This window comes from Aedes albopictus, chromosome 2 (genome assembly GCF_035046485.1).
Source record: "Aedes albopictus strain Foshan chromosome 2, AalbF5, whole genome shotgun sequence".
Taxonomy (NCBI): Eukaryota; Metazoa; Arthropoda; class Insecta; order Diptera; family Culicidae; genus Aedes; species Aedes albopictus.
The window spans coordinates 444,882,681-444,899,856 of record NC_085137.1 but is presented as its reverse complement, the minus strand read 5'-3'; the positions used below and the strand labels follow the sequence as shown (position 1 = coordinate 444,899,856).

At 42.3% G+C, this 17,176-nt stretch overlaps 1 protein-coding gene across 3 annotated transcripts; it reads left to right on the top strand.

Annotated features, from left to right (window-relative positions):
- Positions 1 to 872: 872 nt before the first annotated feature.
- Positions 873 to 15,381, top strand: LOC109420228 (uncharacterized). 3 transcript variants are annotated; one of them, XM_019694563.3, is made up of 7 exons: positions 873 to 1,089; positions 1,297 to 1,583; positions 10,659 to 10,718; positions 12,327 to 12,871; positions 13,337 to 13,853; positions 13,922 to 14,678; positions 14,746 to 15,381. In XM_019694563.3, the coding sequence occupies exons 2-7, from the start codon at positions 1,323 to 1,325 to the stop codon at positions 15,135 to 15,137; spliced, it is 2,532 nt and encodes an 843-aa protein (XP_019550108.3). In that variant the 5' UTR covers positions 873 to 1,089; positions 1,297 to 1,322; the 3' UTR covers positions 15,138 to 15,381. The 3 variants fall into 3 exon arrangements, with proteins under 3 accessions (XP_019550108.3, XP_019550107.3, XP_029725815.2); XM_019694562.3 differs by having other exon boundaries at positions 1,292 to 1,583; XM_029869955.2 differs by lacking the exon at positions 873 to 1,089 and having other exon boundaries at positions 1,504 to 1,583; positions 10,916 to 12,871.
- The last annotated feature ends 1,795 nt before the right edge of the window (positions 15,382 to 17,176 follow it).

Below are 17,176 nucleotides of genomic sequence, written 5' to 3'. Positions count from 1 at the left end.
ACGTAAAATGAACGAAAAATTCATTTGACTGTTCATTAGGGCTAACATGGCGCACGATTTTGACGTTTGGCGGTGCGATAACTGCAAATTTGTTGCATTTACCGGACTTGCAGTTAAAAAGCATTGCAGTTATTGTGGCGTTAGCACTAAATTGGTCTCCGAAAAAAACTTAATTGACTTCCGCTGCCTTTCCTAATGCGTTAAACATTACGTCGGAAGTAGTGCGCTGTACAGAAAACCAGATTTACTGTACAGCGCACTACTTCCGACGTTATGTTTAACGCATAGGACAGGCAGCGGAAGTCAATGAAGTTTTTTCGGAAATCAAATTAGTGCTAAACGCACAATAAACTGTTTGCACCGACCGAACGTCTACTGCACACTAAGATCAGCTCGGTATTTTTCCCATCTTTTTACTGAGTTCTCAACAGCAGATTTAGCTCGGTACGCTCGGTTATTTATTTTGCGGATATTCTGTAAATGAGTTACCGAGCTCAGCTCACAAACTGTCAAAAGTTACTGAAGCACGGTAAATATCGTTACTGGTGAACGGTAAATACGATTACCGAGTGTACCGAAATAAATCTGCTGTTGAAAACTCAGTAAAAAGATGGAAAAAATACTGAACTCAGTGAAAAAATTACTGAGCTGGAACATCTGAATCTTAGTGTGTGTATCAAAATAAAGACCCGTGCAAATCGATTATCGATAAAAAAAATGCATGAAGGTTTTTTGCTTCAGTTTGCATTGTTTTATTACCACAGTTGATTTCTGTTCCATCACAATCCTATCCCCCTCGTGTGTGGACCATGTGGATCATGGTTTTAACGTTCTCCTTTCGGCTGTCATTCGTCATTCCGCTTTTTACTTCGGCGCGTGCCTTTTTCGCAGCAGCAGCAGCACAGCAGCGAAGCCGCAAAAGGAAGCGAAAGCACTTTGTGAAAATTTTCTAGTTTGTCGGCGGTCCACCATTCCCAGTCAGTGTTCTAGTTAGCTTTAGTGCTGAAAATAAGTATCAAATTGAAGTGAAACCGGGCTTAAAGTGAACGCCAAGTGACGAGCTTTCGGAAAGTGGTATTTTTTATACAGGTGCGTTGTTAGTGTTTGAGGAAAAATGGATTGAAAGATTCGGCTGATGAAGCCACCGGGTTTCGGCTGGGGGGACGCCATTTTAGTTTGGAAGATCATGATTTTCTCGTTTGATGGCGTGTCCGGTTAGAACGGGGAAAGTGATTTTCCGGTTATATTTCTTGTGTGTTGAAAACTGGATTTCGTTTTGTTTATTTTCCAGAGCAGACACGCTGAATCAGTGGCAGTATAGTATGACGCGCGGCGGTAGAGGAGGATATTCGAGGGGTTCCCGTGGGGGAAGTTCCTACCGTGGGGGTGGTAGCTATCGCGGATCAGACCACCACGGCAGAAGTAGTTACAACGGGCGGGATAGTTCCCGCAATCGTTACAGTGGCGGAGGAGGAGGAAGCTACGGCGATTCGCGGTCGTCCCGTTACGATAGCGATCGGTATTCTAGACCGGATAACCGCCAGGGAGGTGGGGGTGGTTATAAGCGCAACGATTCCTACAAGGTAAGTGTTGATTACATAATAAATCGAATCGATATTTTCAATATTATCCTAGAATGTATCGTAAAATGTATTAAGAAAAAATATAAGAATTAGTTTTAAAATCGACTTATGTAATTACATAGTGTTACCAATTTAATTCCTATTCAAAATCTTCAAAAACTACCAACAAACTATAATACACAACAGATTGTAATTTAGAAAACAAACAAATCGACAATAATTTTTCATTAAGGGCCTATCTTACTTGATCGATTCATCTGTAAAATTAACTTTATGTTAATTTCCCTGGGCTTGGATTATATCTTCCAGGAAGCTTTGATTTCAGGCATGTGGTCGATGGCCTTTGCAGTAATGATTAGAATAGCTGAATGTATAATCAATGGCAAACAATTCTGTAAGAATCAGATCTCCAAGTCATCTGATATAGTTATACTGATCATGACGCTGCATAGTATATCGAACATTTGTCGAAGTCATTTATGTGCCGGGAAAATATAATTCCAAGTTGGAGAGAATATTACAAACTGAGGGAGGGTAATTGGCCCAGTCAGACCCCTGAATGGGCAATGTGGGTTAGTTTATGGGAATGCCATTGAAGGTTTGTAATATTCTCCGAGGCTTTCGAAATCCAACAGGGCGCGTCCCCGGGTTGCGGATAGGGGGAAAAGGGAGATTTTTCACATTTGTACTGTAATCAACCAATGTGGTATTATCTCCTATGGTGTTGTAGTGCGAATGAATGATCTCATTCTATGGGAATTCGAACCTTGTAATGTATTGTTTATCAACTTCAATTTTCTAAGCTTGATAAGGTTTTGAAGACAAACATGAGATGAGAGAATTGCCTAATAGGAAAGTCACATCAGCAAAGCTTTTACATATGCAAATGCTATCCATGGGGTCATGTCTAGCATTTAATATGTATGGCAATGACTGGTTCTTACCTAGCAGGGGTACTACAAGACCACGCGGACAATTCGATTAAAGGCTTAATTGGGGATAATATATTTTCCAGAACTGAAGGGACATTTTTTCCGGGGTGACTGGCGAGTCGGAGAGGGTAGAAGTTTCCGTTTGTTATAATTGACAAAATAAACAATCGGGCGCTTTTTCTTTCTATGACTTGCTTGGTATTTTGTGGATTATTGTTTTTTTGGTTTTGGAAGGTATGCGATTCACTATTGAGCCTTAAAATTATTTTGCATCTGAATAGCATTGATATCGTCAAGTCTGCACCAACACCCTAATCCCACACCAAAATACCCTTTTCCTATCCCATGGCGTTTATGTGGTCAGCAAAGACTATTCAGCCATTACCCCTCCTTATCATCGGCTTTGGACTGACTTGCGCTCTCATTGCCCCACCAAATGCTGCAAAATGAAAATGAAAATGAAAAATTAACTTTATGTTAATTTTATTCATCTCCTTTGTATTTTAACCAAAAAATCTTTAAAAAACGCAATACACATTCTGTAATACAAAAACAAATTAAAACACACAAATTTTGAGCAAATTGCTCTAGAAACTTAGTTATTTAACTAAACTAATCGATTCAAAATTGCCATTTGTTAGAAAACTCAATAATCTTTCGAACAAGGGTAAAAAAAAAACAGCGATAAGTTTGACCATTTTCAAGTTATAGCCAGTTAAGGCAATTAGAGTCAAAAACATGGAAAGTTCAATAACTACGTAACGGTTGAGATTTGACAATATGCGTAGAACAATTTTTTTCACCATTTATGCTCCTCTATCACCCTTCAAAAAGTTTGCACTCACGAACCCCCTGTATAAATAACGCTGACCCACTCTAACGGCTATGTGGGTAGCAAGCGTAAACCGGAGATCGGTTCGGGAAGACTTCCATCGCTAAGGAACTGTTAGTTGAAGCTGGATGAAGTCAATGCCGAAGAGTATTCAAGTAAGGTTGGAAACACGCCAACGTGATAGCCATCCCGAAGGCAAACAAGGACATCACCAATCCAGGTAATTACCGACCGATAAGTCTGCTGAGCAGCCTAAGCAAAGTTTTCGAAAGGGTAATCCTCGCACGATTAAATCGTCACCTGGAAACGGAAGAAGTCATTCCAGCGGAGCAATTCGGTTTCAGAACGATTCAACGGTGCACCAACTCGCTCGCATCACGCAAAAGGTAAAACACGGATTTCGAACGGGCAAATCAACTGGAATGATTCTTCTCGATGTGGAAAAAGCCTGACTCCGTGTGGCAAAATGCCATCGTATATAAGCTCTTCCGATCGAACCTCCAACTCTACCTGGTCAAGATTGTGCAATCGTTTCTTTCTAATCGGACTCACGGTTGCCGTGAATGGTGAAAACTCTAGCACCCACAACATCCCGCCCCTTTGGTGTGCCTCAAGGACCAGTCCTGCCTGAGTCCGATTCTCTACAACGTCCTCACTTCTGACGTACTGATGGTAGACGTTGTATCGTACGCATTCTTTGCGGATGAAACTGCTTTCCTAGCGTCGGACAAAGATCCGCAAATAGTCGTTACTCACCTCCAAGCGGCGATGAACAATCTCCAGGAGTTCCAACGAAAGTGGCGAATCAAATTGAACGCAGGAAAAACGCAGTCGATTTTCTTCACGAACAGGCGTGTTGCTCGACACCTTCCCCACAGGTCGATTACGGTCAATGGTCAGCCAACTACATGGGACGATGAAGTCAAATATCTTGGAGTGCTGTTCGACAAGAAGCTGAAGTTCGACAAACATGTGAGCTACGTCGCCGGAAAGGTTGATCGGTCTACCAAAGCGCTGTACACCCTGCTGGATCAACGGTCGAAGCTGCACATTAAGAACAAGCTGCTGGTGGTCAAGTGCGTCATCCGACCAATGATCACCTATGCATTGGCGGTTTGGGGAAGCTGTGCTAAATCTCACCGCAAAAGGTGAAACAAAACAAGCTGCTCAAGATGATTCACAACTTAAACCCTCGGTGTCCGACCGACGATTTCCACAAGCTGGCCGAAGTCGACACCGTCGATGCAAGCATTGAACGAGCCAAGAGATCCTTCAGGACTTCCTGTGAGATGTCAGCGAATCCGCTCATCGGAGCACTCTTTCCTCAACATCTGTGATACTAGTTTTAAGATAATCTGAGATCTAGGTTTTTTTTGCATTATTTTCCCTAAAATAGCCGAACCTAGCTAGTAATTTTTGTTCTGTGTATTTATGTCTCATAAAATGAATTGAATTATTTTCTCCCCTGGGCTTGGATTATATCTTCCAGGAAGCTTTGATTTCAGGCATGTGGCCGATGTGCTTTGCAGTAATGATTGAAATACCGTCTACCCTCGTTGGTTTGACCGCATCTAATCCAGTGTTGGTAAAATCACACTCAAAGCAGACTCATGAACCGTTCCCGCGTGAGCAAACTCGCGCGCGATTCTGAATCATTTTCTCACGCGCGAGATTTTCATGCAAAATCTCGCTCTCACGAGTCAAGCGCCGAAATCTCGTTCGCTTGTAAAACGAATCCAAATCAATTTGAACGACATTCATTGTTATTGTATGTTAGATTTACTTTTGTTATATCGTATAATCCTAAAAACATTGATGTAAATAATAAGAACACCAAGAAATAAAGCAACGAGTGAAATGGCGAGTCAACTCATGCATGATTTTTTCGGCGGTGAGTTTGGCGAGTCAAGAATCGATCGTGAAACAACTCAACCATGAGATTTGAGAATTTGAGTTTTTACCAACACTGATCTAATCTGAACACTTTTTAATTTGACCCCCGCTAATCTGCACATCGTTCAAACTAAAAATTGTTCAAACGTCATTCTGCTCATGGAACGGGGTGAAACGGAACGCAGAATCAAAACAAAACAGCAAAAAGGGTTGCCATCAGTGTGTTTCACGATGCCCACAGGGTTACTAGAAGTTCAAATTAAAAAATAAACCCCGTTGGTTTGCATGAGATGTCGTTCAAACCAACGGGGGTAGACGGTAGCTGAATGTATAATCAATGGCAAACAATTCTGTAAAAATCAGATCTTCAAGTCATCGTCATCTGATATAGTTATACTGATCATGATGCTGCATAGTATATCGAACATTTGTCGAAGTCATTTATGTGCCGGGAAAATATAGGTAATTCCAAGTTGGTGAAAATATTACAAACTGAGGGAGGGTAATAGGCCCAGTCAGACCCCTGAATGGGCAATGTGGGTTAGTGTATGGGAATGCCATTGAAGGTTTGTAATATTCTCCGAGGCTTTCGAAATCCAACAGGGCGCGTCCCCGGGTTGCGGATAGGGGGAAAAGGGAGATTTTTCGCATTTGTACTGTAATCAGCCAATGTGATATTATCTCCTATGGTGTTGTAGTGCGAATGAATGATCTCATTCTATGGGAATTCGAACCTTGTTATGCATTGTATATTAACTTCAATTTTCTAAGCTTGACAAGATTTTGAAGACAAACATAAGATGAGAGAATTGCCTAATAGGAAAGTCACATCAGCAAAGCTTTTACATATGCAAATGCTACCCATGGGGTCATGTCTAGCATTTAATATGTATGGCAATGACTGGTTCTTACCTAGTAGGGGTACTACAAGACCACGCGGACAATTCGATTAGGGGTTAATTGGGGATAATATATTTTCCAGAACTGAAGGAACATTTTTTCCGGGTGACTGGTGAGTCGGAGAGGGTGGAAGTTTCCGTTTGTTCCTCTCCTCTTCTCCTCTTCTTGGTCTTCTTGGCGTAACGTCCTCACTGGGACAAAGCCTGCTTCTCAGCTTAGTGTTCTATGAGCACTTCCACAGTTTTTAACTGAGAGCTTCCTCTGCCAATGACCATTTTGCATGTGTATATCGTGTGGCAGGCACGAAGATACTCTATGCCCAAGGAAGTCAAGGAAATTTCCTTTACGAAAAGATCCTGGACCGACCGGGAATCGAACCCGTCACCCTCAGCATGGTCATGCTGAATACCCGTGCGTTTACCGCCTCGGCTATATGGTTTCCGTTTGTTATAATTGACAAAATAAACAATCGGGCGTTTTTTCTTTCTATGACTTCCTTGGCATTTTGAGGATTATTGTTTTTTTTTGGTTTTGGAAGGTATGCGATTCACCATTGAGCCTTAAAATTATTTTGCATCTGAATACAGGGTGTCTACTACCTGGAAAAACCTGGAAAACCGGGAATCCTCAGGGAATTTTATTTAACAGGGAAAAACCTGGAATACTCAGGGAATATCTTGAGTACTCAGGGAAATTTTACTCCGATAACAAAAACATGTATGAATAAAAACGAAAAACCTGGTAGTAAAAATCAATATAGAAATTTCGCTACAAGGATTTTTTCCAGAAATTCTATCAGGGTTTCTTTCTGGAATTTCTTTAGAAATACCTCCTGGAATGTCTCCCAGGATTTCTTATAAAATTCTTTCCGCATTTTTGACGCTATTTTTTCTTGGTATTCCTTTTTGATTTTTTCCGGAAAGGTATACTTTCGGATTCCTTCCATGATTCCTGAATTCCAACCGATTTCTACTGGAGTTTTTCACGAGGATGCTATTTCTTCTCGGAGTTCCTCCAGTGTTTTGCTCAAAGAAATTTTCCTAGGATTTCTACCAGAATTTATCCCAGATACTCTATAAGAATTTCTGTCGGGATAAATCGTGGAATTTCTTTCGGCATTCCTCATGGAAATTTTACACGATTCCTTCCGGTGTTCCTCTTGGGACTTTCCCAGAATTTCTTTCGAAGTTGCTAAAAATGTTATTCCTGGGGTTTCTACTATAGTTCCTCCAAGGCAGGGTTTCTGAAGGAGTTTTCACGAAGTTACTGCTAGAGTTCCTTAAGAAATTTCTTTCATTTTTTCCTGTGATATCTTTAAACAATTGCTTTGGGCTTTCTTCAAGATGTTCTTCCTGGTGTCCAACAGGAATTTCTTAAAAGTTTTCGCGAACTTCTCTCACAAGATTCCTTCCGATGTTGGTCATGAGATGTCTCTCAGAGTATTTCTTAGTTTACCCTGGAATTTCTCCTAAGATTTTTTTTTCCAGAGTGCCTTCTGGGATTTCCACAGGAGTTATTGCTTATATTTCTCATTGAATTCTTCTCTTGCATTCTTTCAGAGCCAGGCTGTTCCTTGTAGTTGTACCGGATTTTTTGCAGTAATCTACCTGGATTTTTTTTACAGATTTTCTCTGCATTATTCCTAAAATTCTTCTCGGAATCTTTACCAGAAATTGTCCCGAGATTCTGGATTACTCCTTTAGAGATTTCTACCAAAGGGATTCTTCTAAACAGTTAAAAAAAATCACCGACTTTGGTAATGTTTTACCGAAATCTCAACAATTAAGTTTGTTTTGCAGGAAAAAAATCGGTAAAGGTAGCAACTTTTATCTAAATTCGTTACAGTTTGACAGATAAACGATATCACTTTACCGAAATTTGGTAATTTTTCTTTCTGAGATGACCGAAAATGAGTCTACGTAGTTTATGGACAGCGCCTTATAGGAAATTCTTGGTGAAATATTCGAGAGAATTCAAATAAAATCTTGCGAGAAACTCCGCTGAGTGTTATTGAAAAAATCTCGACAGGAACTTCAGGAAAAACCTGAGAAAAAATGAGACATCTCGAAAAAAGTTCTAGGTAATAGTAATCCTGAGAAGAAATATTAAGGACATCCAAGGAGGAATTCTGAAAACCTCATTGAATCCTAAAAGCAGCTACGGACAAAGTTCCGCGAGGAAAACAAAAGAAATATCGGAAAACTATCGATAAAATCCTGATATAAGCTATTGGATAGCTATCCCGGGAAACCACTAAATAAGACACGGACACTGGCTTCAGCCGGCGGCTGTACCGATTGAACGAAAACACGGAGTGGCTATTTTCGGCAGTTTTGTTCTCTTCGTCATGTGGGGTTTTTTGAAATCTGTTGAACTCAGAGTTGGCATCAAATCCTTCCCAACCAAGCTGAATATTATCAAGTTTCAGGCAATTTGGCCGACATAAATCCCTCATGACGAAGAGAACACCCCTGCCGATAATACCCTAAGTCACAATTTAAAATTTAAAAAAAATACTGGCTTATTTTTTTAATTACAAACTTTCAAAATTTCATCTGGAAAAACCTGGAAAACTCAGGGAATTTTATTTTGAGTTATGAGTAGACACCCTGGAATAGCATTGATATTGTCAAGTCAAATTTTGGCCATCTCAGACCCAGCCCCCCCCCCCTCCTCCCTCGTAGACTTTCGTCCATACAAAAAATTTGAAATTTGTATGGAGCGTAGACTTTGACTAGACCACATCCCTCCCCCCTAAAAGTCTACGTGGTTCATGAATGGTCCCTCAGCCATTACCCCTCCTTATCATCGGCTTTGGACTGAGTTGCGCTCTCATTGCCCCACCAAATACTGCAAAATGAAAATGAAAATGAAATTATTTTCAATCATTGCAACATTATACTTATATTTGCGGGCCGCCCATTTGCGGAGCTGTGCGGCCAATTATTATCTTTTCATTCCAGAAACGACCGTTTTGAAGCAAGAAGTGTCCCAATGGCCAACACAAACGGGACTTGTCCGAAACACACAAGATAAGTACAACAATTTTATAATCAGGCACCCAACTCTTTCTACTAGGGTATCGCGCCACTTGGGCGGTGGCTTCTATATTCGTCTGTTTTCCACTATAACTCAGTCAATTTTGAACAAACTGACTTGAAATGTTGTACACGGGTAGATACTATACCTATCTCACCACATTCCAAAAGTTGTGTCAATTGGTTCAAATTTGACTGAGTTATAGTGGAAAACAGACGAATATAGAAGCCACCGCCCAAGTAGCGCGATTCCCTACTTTGCTAATAGATAATGCAATATGCATACTTTATTATCAATTATTTGTTTGTTTGCGCGTTTATTTATGACACTATTGAAGCATTCGTGTCGCCGCGGAATAGTTTACAATTTATCTTATTTACATTTTTCAATTCACTTTAAAGTATCTAACACTGCTTTTACAATTGTGTATGTAAACTTGTATCTTAATCATGTTCATTATTAATAGCAGTCTGATAATCCAAGTCTAGTGATTTTTTTTCCCAAGGAATAGAAAGAGTTGGTGTCATAATCAATACAATACAGTCAACTTTCGTTCGTTGCACTAAGCTCGTAGCCCAGTTATTGAAAGACTTTCACTAGGTGGGCTGAGTTTTGAGCTGTCAAATAATCTCTAACAATAGAGATTCAGGGCTACCAACCTTGATAAATCATGCTTCACGTCAAAAAGTGACGTTTGACTTCGTTTTAACTGGGCTATAGCCCACCTAACGGGCGCCCAGTTAAAACGTAGCCCACCTAAACGTAGCCCAACGACCGAAAGTTGACTGTACTTGAAACTGGAAACTCCTTATTTCCCCCTATGGGTTATAGGGAGGGGCGGGACATTCGAGCCTACTCATCAGTGGAAAGGACTTGCTATGCTAATCGGTTTAGCATAGGGCAGATACAAGTCTACTGGTAGACGTATCGCCCAGCGAAACAACGCAGATTGGCCACGGCCCGGGGGTGCGTTGATTATAACAGAATAACAGAACAGAAAATGAATTGAATTATTTTCTCAGTTGAAAGGTAAACCAAATCTCTGAAGTGTAAATGTGAATAGTAGATATAAGAAAGTTGAATTCTGGACAAATAAATTAAATTGAAAAAGTAACAAGCACTAGTGAAAAATCATTGGTTGGGATGTCAATACCCCTTCCGGATTCGCCAGACCTAGTTCGCCATCTTACCAATAAATGTCGATGGAAACAGTAGTGAGTTTGAGTATTGCAATTTGACACATGAAGAAATGAATCACATTGAAACAAAACATCTCCTAGAATAGATTATTATACAATCTACAGAAGAAGATTGAATAAATTTAAGTGTTAACAATACAAAATGTTAGGCTAAACTGCATCCTTAGATATAATTTTCCAGATTTCACAGAAACAAATTAATTCATTTTTAGGAATATTTTTCCAGTTACAAAATTACAGAATTACAAAACACTAAGCTGAATTTTATGTATTGTTACAGGATTCGCGAGATCGCCGTTCTCCCGACCGCAAGAGACCTCGTACCGAACATACTTCTCAGGTAATTATTCTATCGAAAGAAACAATAGGTATTTGATGCGTCCACAGAAAACTGAGGTTTATAGATTTCAAGACAATTTCAAAAAGAGCGCTAACAGTTGTTCCATTATTTTGCAATTCATAATCGACATTGGTTTTTACTTGAGCTAATCTATTTTTTTCTGTTTACTGTACCCTTTCACAAATCCTTATTTAAAGACGAAGAAGAGTAATAGAACAGATAGTATGAACTATTTTCACAAGCTTCCTCTTTGAGACCAAAACTGTACGAAACCTTGAACGAAATAATCTTTCAAAACTGAAAAGCATTACCACGATTCGAACAGAATCGGAGAACGAAAAAAAAGTGTCACAAGTTTGGTTGCATCGAGAGAGAAGCGCAGGAAATGCTTGAAAGAACCGGTTTGAGTTAGCCCCAATTTCATCTCCATCCAAGTAATCGAACGAGCAAAATCTGCACAGTCTCCGGATTGACCCCGATCGATGCATGGAGAGTGAAATCTATCGGATTGGGAACAGAGAGCAAGCGAGATTTGCACGAAGAGAACGGCAGCCTTTCTGTAGAATTTTCCAGTGCACCCAAATGTTATTGCGATTCAGTATTTCTCAAGTGGAATGAATATCAAATGGACTGTGACCGTCGCCAGCCGCGTTCCGGCAAACCCACTACCGCCAAGGGATTGAATGCGATTTTGAGAGTGAGATCAGTTTTGTGTTAGAGCCACGTGACGCGAATAACATCTCTTCGAGTCCGATCTCGGCCAACCTTCGTGTGTAGCTGTTGAACAGAGACTATTCCAATCCTCGTCAGGATCCGGATGAGTGTGCGCAGCTGGAATGAGCCCTACCTTGTTATAGCTAGTTTGTGTTTGTCCACCTTTGCGCGATGGCGTTTGTACCAAGTGCGGAAACGAAGTAGGAAAAGACATATAAAAAACCATTCTTCGACCTTCGAGATGTGTAAACGATTGGGAGATTCCTTCAACGATGAGCTTCTTGCGGGATCTAGCGCGGAGCCGGATCCGAACAGAATATGTTATGTTGTATTTTTTTCCTAAAGCCAGCGCATAGAAGCTGACCGCTTTCCAGAGGAATCCTGCACCCGCGAAGCTGATAGGGCTTCTGAAGGGCAGCGGCCAGGATGTCTCCTCATCTGTTTGTGTTTTCTCTTTGTCCTACCAACACACTTGACTCATCGCGTGGCTACTGAAATTACTACCCACAGTACAAGACACAGAATGCGGGGGACGACCAGGAAATGTGTGGTCCGAATGTTTCTTATCTTTAGCCAAAATAGAGAATAACTACTAAAAAAGCTCACATTATAGCACCAAACCACCAACAATAAATCAAAAATATAAAAATACCAACATCCAATACTCTTACTCATAACTAATTTCTCAACCTCAATCTTCATCAACTCCGATATCTTTCCTGCGCCTGTATGTACCGATTCACGCACTCACACACACAATCACATGCAATCATGCGAATTGTGCGCTCAAATGTGTGTTTGTTCCGGATGTCGTGCGGAATGTTACGAAATGATCGGTTCCATCTTCGGCGATCGGCGGCAACATCATTCATTATTGGATGTGATAACCAACAGGGAGGTCGCCGAGATTATGGTGGTAGCAGCGGAGGCGGAGATTATCACCGCAGAGATAGTAGTGGTGGTCGCGGTGGCTCTTCCAGTCGGTACCACGATGGTGGCAGCTCATCCTACGATAAACGTGGCAATGATCATCATTCTTCGTCGGTTGGTAGCAGTGGCGGCGGCGGTGCAAACCGTGATCGGATGGACAATCGCAGCAGCAGCCGGGGACGCGGCGACAGATCCCGCGAACCGATGGGACCGCCGCGATCGGTTGTTCCGCGGAGCAACAACAACCGGGGACCGCCGATTCGTACGTCGATGGGTTCGCGCGGGTCGGCACCGATGTCGACGTTGCGTCGGGGTTCCACAAGAGGTAGGCTTACGAGTCGTTTCAGGAACGATGGACGCCGCGGGATGATCACCAGCCGTATGGGCAGCAGGCGGGACGTGCGGCCGCCAATGCCCAGGAGACGGTTCCCACCGACTCGGGGCGGACGTGACGGCATCGGACGGATTACCAAGCGAACGATCATAGAGTCCTCCAGGGTGTCCAGGAAGTAAGTGTTTTTATAGTATTTTAGAAACAGTTCGGGTTTTGTTCATATTTCAAAGGAAAATTATTGTGTTAGTATGCGCTCAAAATTTGGAAAGTAGGGTCTCAGTGTCATTAGTACTCTTACGCTCCCATGTTCATTATATTTTAAAACAAGCGATTACGGCACCGATTGATTCCAACAAAAATACAAAAATAAGAAGCAACCAGCGCTTCAATCCTTTGTTTTCAATAGAATGAAATTAGGACATTGGAGGAAACCGATGCCCTACTTGCGTTGCACGAATAAGTATGATTAGCTTCGTCGGAAAACCATGTTTTTCCATTACAACTTTCAAACAAAACAAAAAACACCGGAGACGCAACGTATTACATCCAAATTTTAGAGATTACACAACAGGGCTTGTTGTTCGTATTAGTGGAAGTAAAATAGAAGAAAATAGACTGACTCAAGTCCTCACACTAACAGGGCTCTTATCAAGCGCGCTCTGGCTGCTGCCAAGGAGTTGGATGACGATCAAACAACAGAAAACGAAGGGGAAGACGATGATGAGGAGGAAGTTGAAGTGAAGGAGGAAGCTATGGAGGGCGACGATGAGGAGATCCAAGACGAAGCTAGAGAAGACGAGGAAGAAGAGGAAGATGATGGGGATAAAACTGTCAAGGATGAGGAGGAAGAGGAAGAAGATGCCGAAGAGGGAGATAAGGCCGAAGAGGACGCCGAAGACAAGGAGGAAGGTGACGACAAGGCAGATGAAACCAAAGAGGGTGAAGATGGCGAAGGCGATGAAAAGAAGGAAGCTCCCTCCACTCCGAAGAAGACCGTCAAGAAGGTGGCTGCCAAGCCGAAGGGTACCCCAGGAAGCGAAAAATCCACCGACAAAGACGGAGAAAAGAAGAGAGACACCAGAATCAACACAAAGTACAGCAAGTCCTACATCAAGTTGAACTGTGTTCAATGCCACACTAAGTGCATCACCTTCAAGGTAATATGTATTATTCACTTAAATTGAAGATCTTCAATAACCGAATTCCGCCCTTTTTCTATTCACAGGAATATCAAAACCACTTGTTCCGCGGATTGCATCGTACTGCGATGCGTCGCATCGCTAACAAGACCCGTGACAAGCTGATTGAAATGCGTACGGCTCAACGGGCAGCCCAGAAGGAGGAAGACGAAAAGGTCGACGAAAACAGCGAACAAAAGTCGTCGTACTGTCTGCTGTGTCAGCTGAACTTCCGGCAGCCAAAATCTGTCCATCAGAAATCCGATGGGCACAAGGAGATGAAACGATTCCTCATGCCGTACTGTGCCACGTGCAAGATCGGGTTCAAGAGCCCCATGGCATACGAAGCTCACCGGGCATCGCTGGAACATCTCAAGTTCAAGGCCCGCATCGAACGATACGCCAAGGAGGAAACCGGCGAGGATGGCGCCGAGATCGATCTGGAGAACTTTACCACTGTCGATGAGGTAGGCAACGTGGACGAACCCACCGACAGCAGCAAGGACAATGCGTCCACACCGAAGAAGGGCGATTCCGTCGGAAGACCCGGATCGGACGACGAGGATGACACCGACGACGAAACCGTCATCGGTGGAGAACATGTCAAGAAGGTCGAAGTGCAGTACTGTGACCTGTGCAATATGTATCTGCCCAGAAGGGAAGACCCGGAAAAGATGTTGGCGATGCACTGCAAGACCCGATCACATCTCAAATTGTACATCCGCGAGCGAGAGGATAAGAAACTGCGGGAACGGGCCGAGCGAATCCACAAGAAGAAGCTTAGCGATGCGAAGGCCAAGAGAGGTAAGATAATTGATGAATGCAATCAACTAAAACGGATCAATTCAAACTTCTTACTATTTTTTCACAGATGCCAAGAAAGAGAAGGAAACCAGTGTTTCTGAGGCTGATACCAGTGTGAAGCAGGAAGCCACCGAGAAGAAGGCCGGCGAGGAAGGGGAAGGCAAGGATGCCACCACGGACGACCAGATGTGGGAGGTGGTCGACAACGACATCGGAGATTTGCTGCGTGAAGTCGGTGGCCCAGGAGAGGACGCCGAAGAGGAAGAAGACGACGAGAAAGCCAGCTCCGAACGGTACGATAAGTTCAAGCACACCGAAAAGAACGGACTGGACCAGAGCAACATTCATGACAGCACAGGCGAAGAGGAAGTCGCATCGACGGACAAGAAAGCCGGCTCCAAGAAGGCCACAAATGGCGACTCCAGCGTAGCCGACAAAGAAGTCAAGGCTGAAGCCTAAACCGGCGGGTGGACACAAGTGTTTGATTGTAATTGTGGTAACAATAGTGTTTTGCTGTAAGTCATTAAGGTAGTAAGTGTATACCTTATCTCAGTTTTATATTTCCAACCTTCCTTTTCATCGATTAGGATAAGAATATTGAACTATTATACATTAAAGAACAAACTTAACCGTAAAAGGATAATGCTAAAAGCTGTCGTAACTATAGAACCTCACATTGAAATAAAGGAAAATTAAAACCAAATTATTCTGTTCTTGTTGTCGTGAGAACGTGCATGGCGTAGCTCGTAGCGATTTGAGCTAACGAGTTTATTTTGTTCTCGATTTGTCAACCAATAGGTATGCCGTCCTCAGTGATTGTTGAACACCTTTGGAAAAATGGAAGCACATGGAAGCATTTTTCCCATTTCTTGGTCAAGTTGGTAACATACGGCTCTTGTGAATGCCGACTACCCCCCGCTTGACGGTTCACAACTACAACGAGGTACTTATATTGGCAAGCAAGCGACGGCTGTCATCGGATAGGGCTGCTTGCAAAGTGCTATCCTAGAACATAGTCCGTCGTCTATCACCTAAAACGAATGAGTTTGTGAGAAGCTAACAAACCTGCTGTAACATACACTAGAAATTGATATGTTTTTATTTGAAGTGTAGAACAGCTAATTTCATTACACATACTAATGCAGTGCATAAGGGGGTAACCTGACAGCAAGGAATAATGTCCCTTGCTCCTACCAAAGTTTAACTGTTGACAGAAGTGAATAGATTAGTTCTTCTTAAACTTCGACCGTGATCCTGACTAGACGTCTTTCTTAAGGCAGCATCCATTTATTACGTAACGCTAAAATCGACATTTTTTTACCCCGGAATAAGACCGGTGGTGCTCCACGGACACGAGACATAGACGAACATGTTCGAGGAGGACCTGCAAGCACTCGGAATTTTCGAGCGACGCGTGCTGAGGACGATCTTTGGCGTTGTGCAGGGGAATAATTTGTGACGGAGAAAGATGAACCACAAGGTTGCTTAATTTTACGATGAACCCAGCATTCAGAAGGTGGCCAAAGCCCGAAGGATACGGTGGGCAGGGCATGTTGCAAGAATGCCGGATAAGAACCTTGCAAAGTTGGTGTTCGCTACTGATCCGGTTGGTACAAGAAACTACAAGAAGGCGTGGAGCGCAGAGCAATGAGAGTCTAATGGAGGTGTGGAAGAGATACTTTGTGTGCGTGAGATCCGTGTTTGGTGCAAAACATGTCACTACTACAAGCAAAGCGAGCTCCCATAAGAACGCGTGTCAAATAGTGACGTCACTATTTGTGTTTACATTTTTCTTTGCATACTAATACATAGCCATCTCTTCTTCTTCCCCACCTGTAATATACTCTCATTGGGTGTACACCGCGTCCACCAATCAGCGTTTGCAAAGTTGTCAATATTTTTGTTTTTATACACGCACACCAATGCAACTACACCAAAAACGTTCGTTTTTTTCAGCGAAAAGTGTAGCACGAAACGGTGTAGCATCGCCACAAAAACGAAAACGACATATGGTAAAACCGAATACTACTTTATCAAGTTATTTTCCCATACTAACGGCATGCGTCACCGACGGTATCGCCGCCTGTTGAGCTAAGGTGGTACCATAGCTAAGGTGGTACCGTTGTATAAAAGTGTAAGAGTGTATTGGTGCGAGTATGAAGATTTACACACACTATCATGAATGCTTCCACCTTCATCCGTGATGGCGCTGCTAACAGTGACTCCCGATTGTCAGCAGTGCTGCAAGTCTTCTTGATAAAGAGGTCTTCGGTAAAACGGAGTAACTTTGATAGTTTTACAGCAAATTTCCTTAATATTTTTCCATGTAACAGTTTGTCACCTAGTTTAATATTTTCAAAACAAGTAGGTACTGATGTATCCGTTATCGATTGCAATTGAAAGATTCGATGATTTTTAATATTTTGAGTGACTTAATTTGTCATATGAGCGAGAATCAGATTTTAAGTTTGGTGTAACTTAGTGCCCCAAAAACACAT

What these genes read in the sequence shown, in the direction of transcription:
- LOC109420228 (XM_019694563.3), top strand. Translation starts at nt 1,323, where the DNA reads ATGACGCGCGGCGGTAGAGGAGGATATTCGAGGGGTTCCCGTGGGGGA. An exon ending in GTACCGAACATACTTCTCAG is followed by an intron (nt 10,719 to 12,326) that starts GTAATTATTCTA and finishes GATAACCAACAG; the next exon opens with GGAGGTCGCCGAGATTATGG. An exon ending in CGATGCGAAGGCCAAGAGAG is followed by an intron (nt 14,679 to 14,745) that starts GTAAGATAATTG and finishes ATTTTTTCACAG; the next exon opens with ATGCCAAGAAAGAGAAGGAA.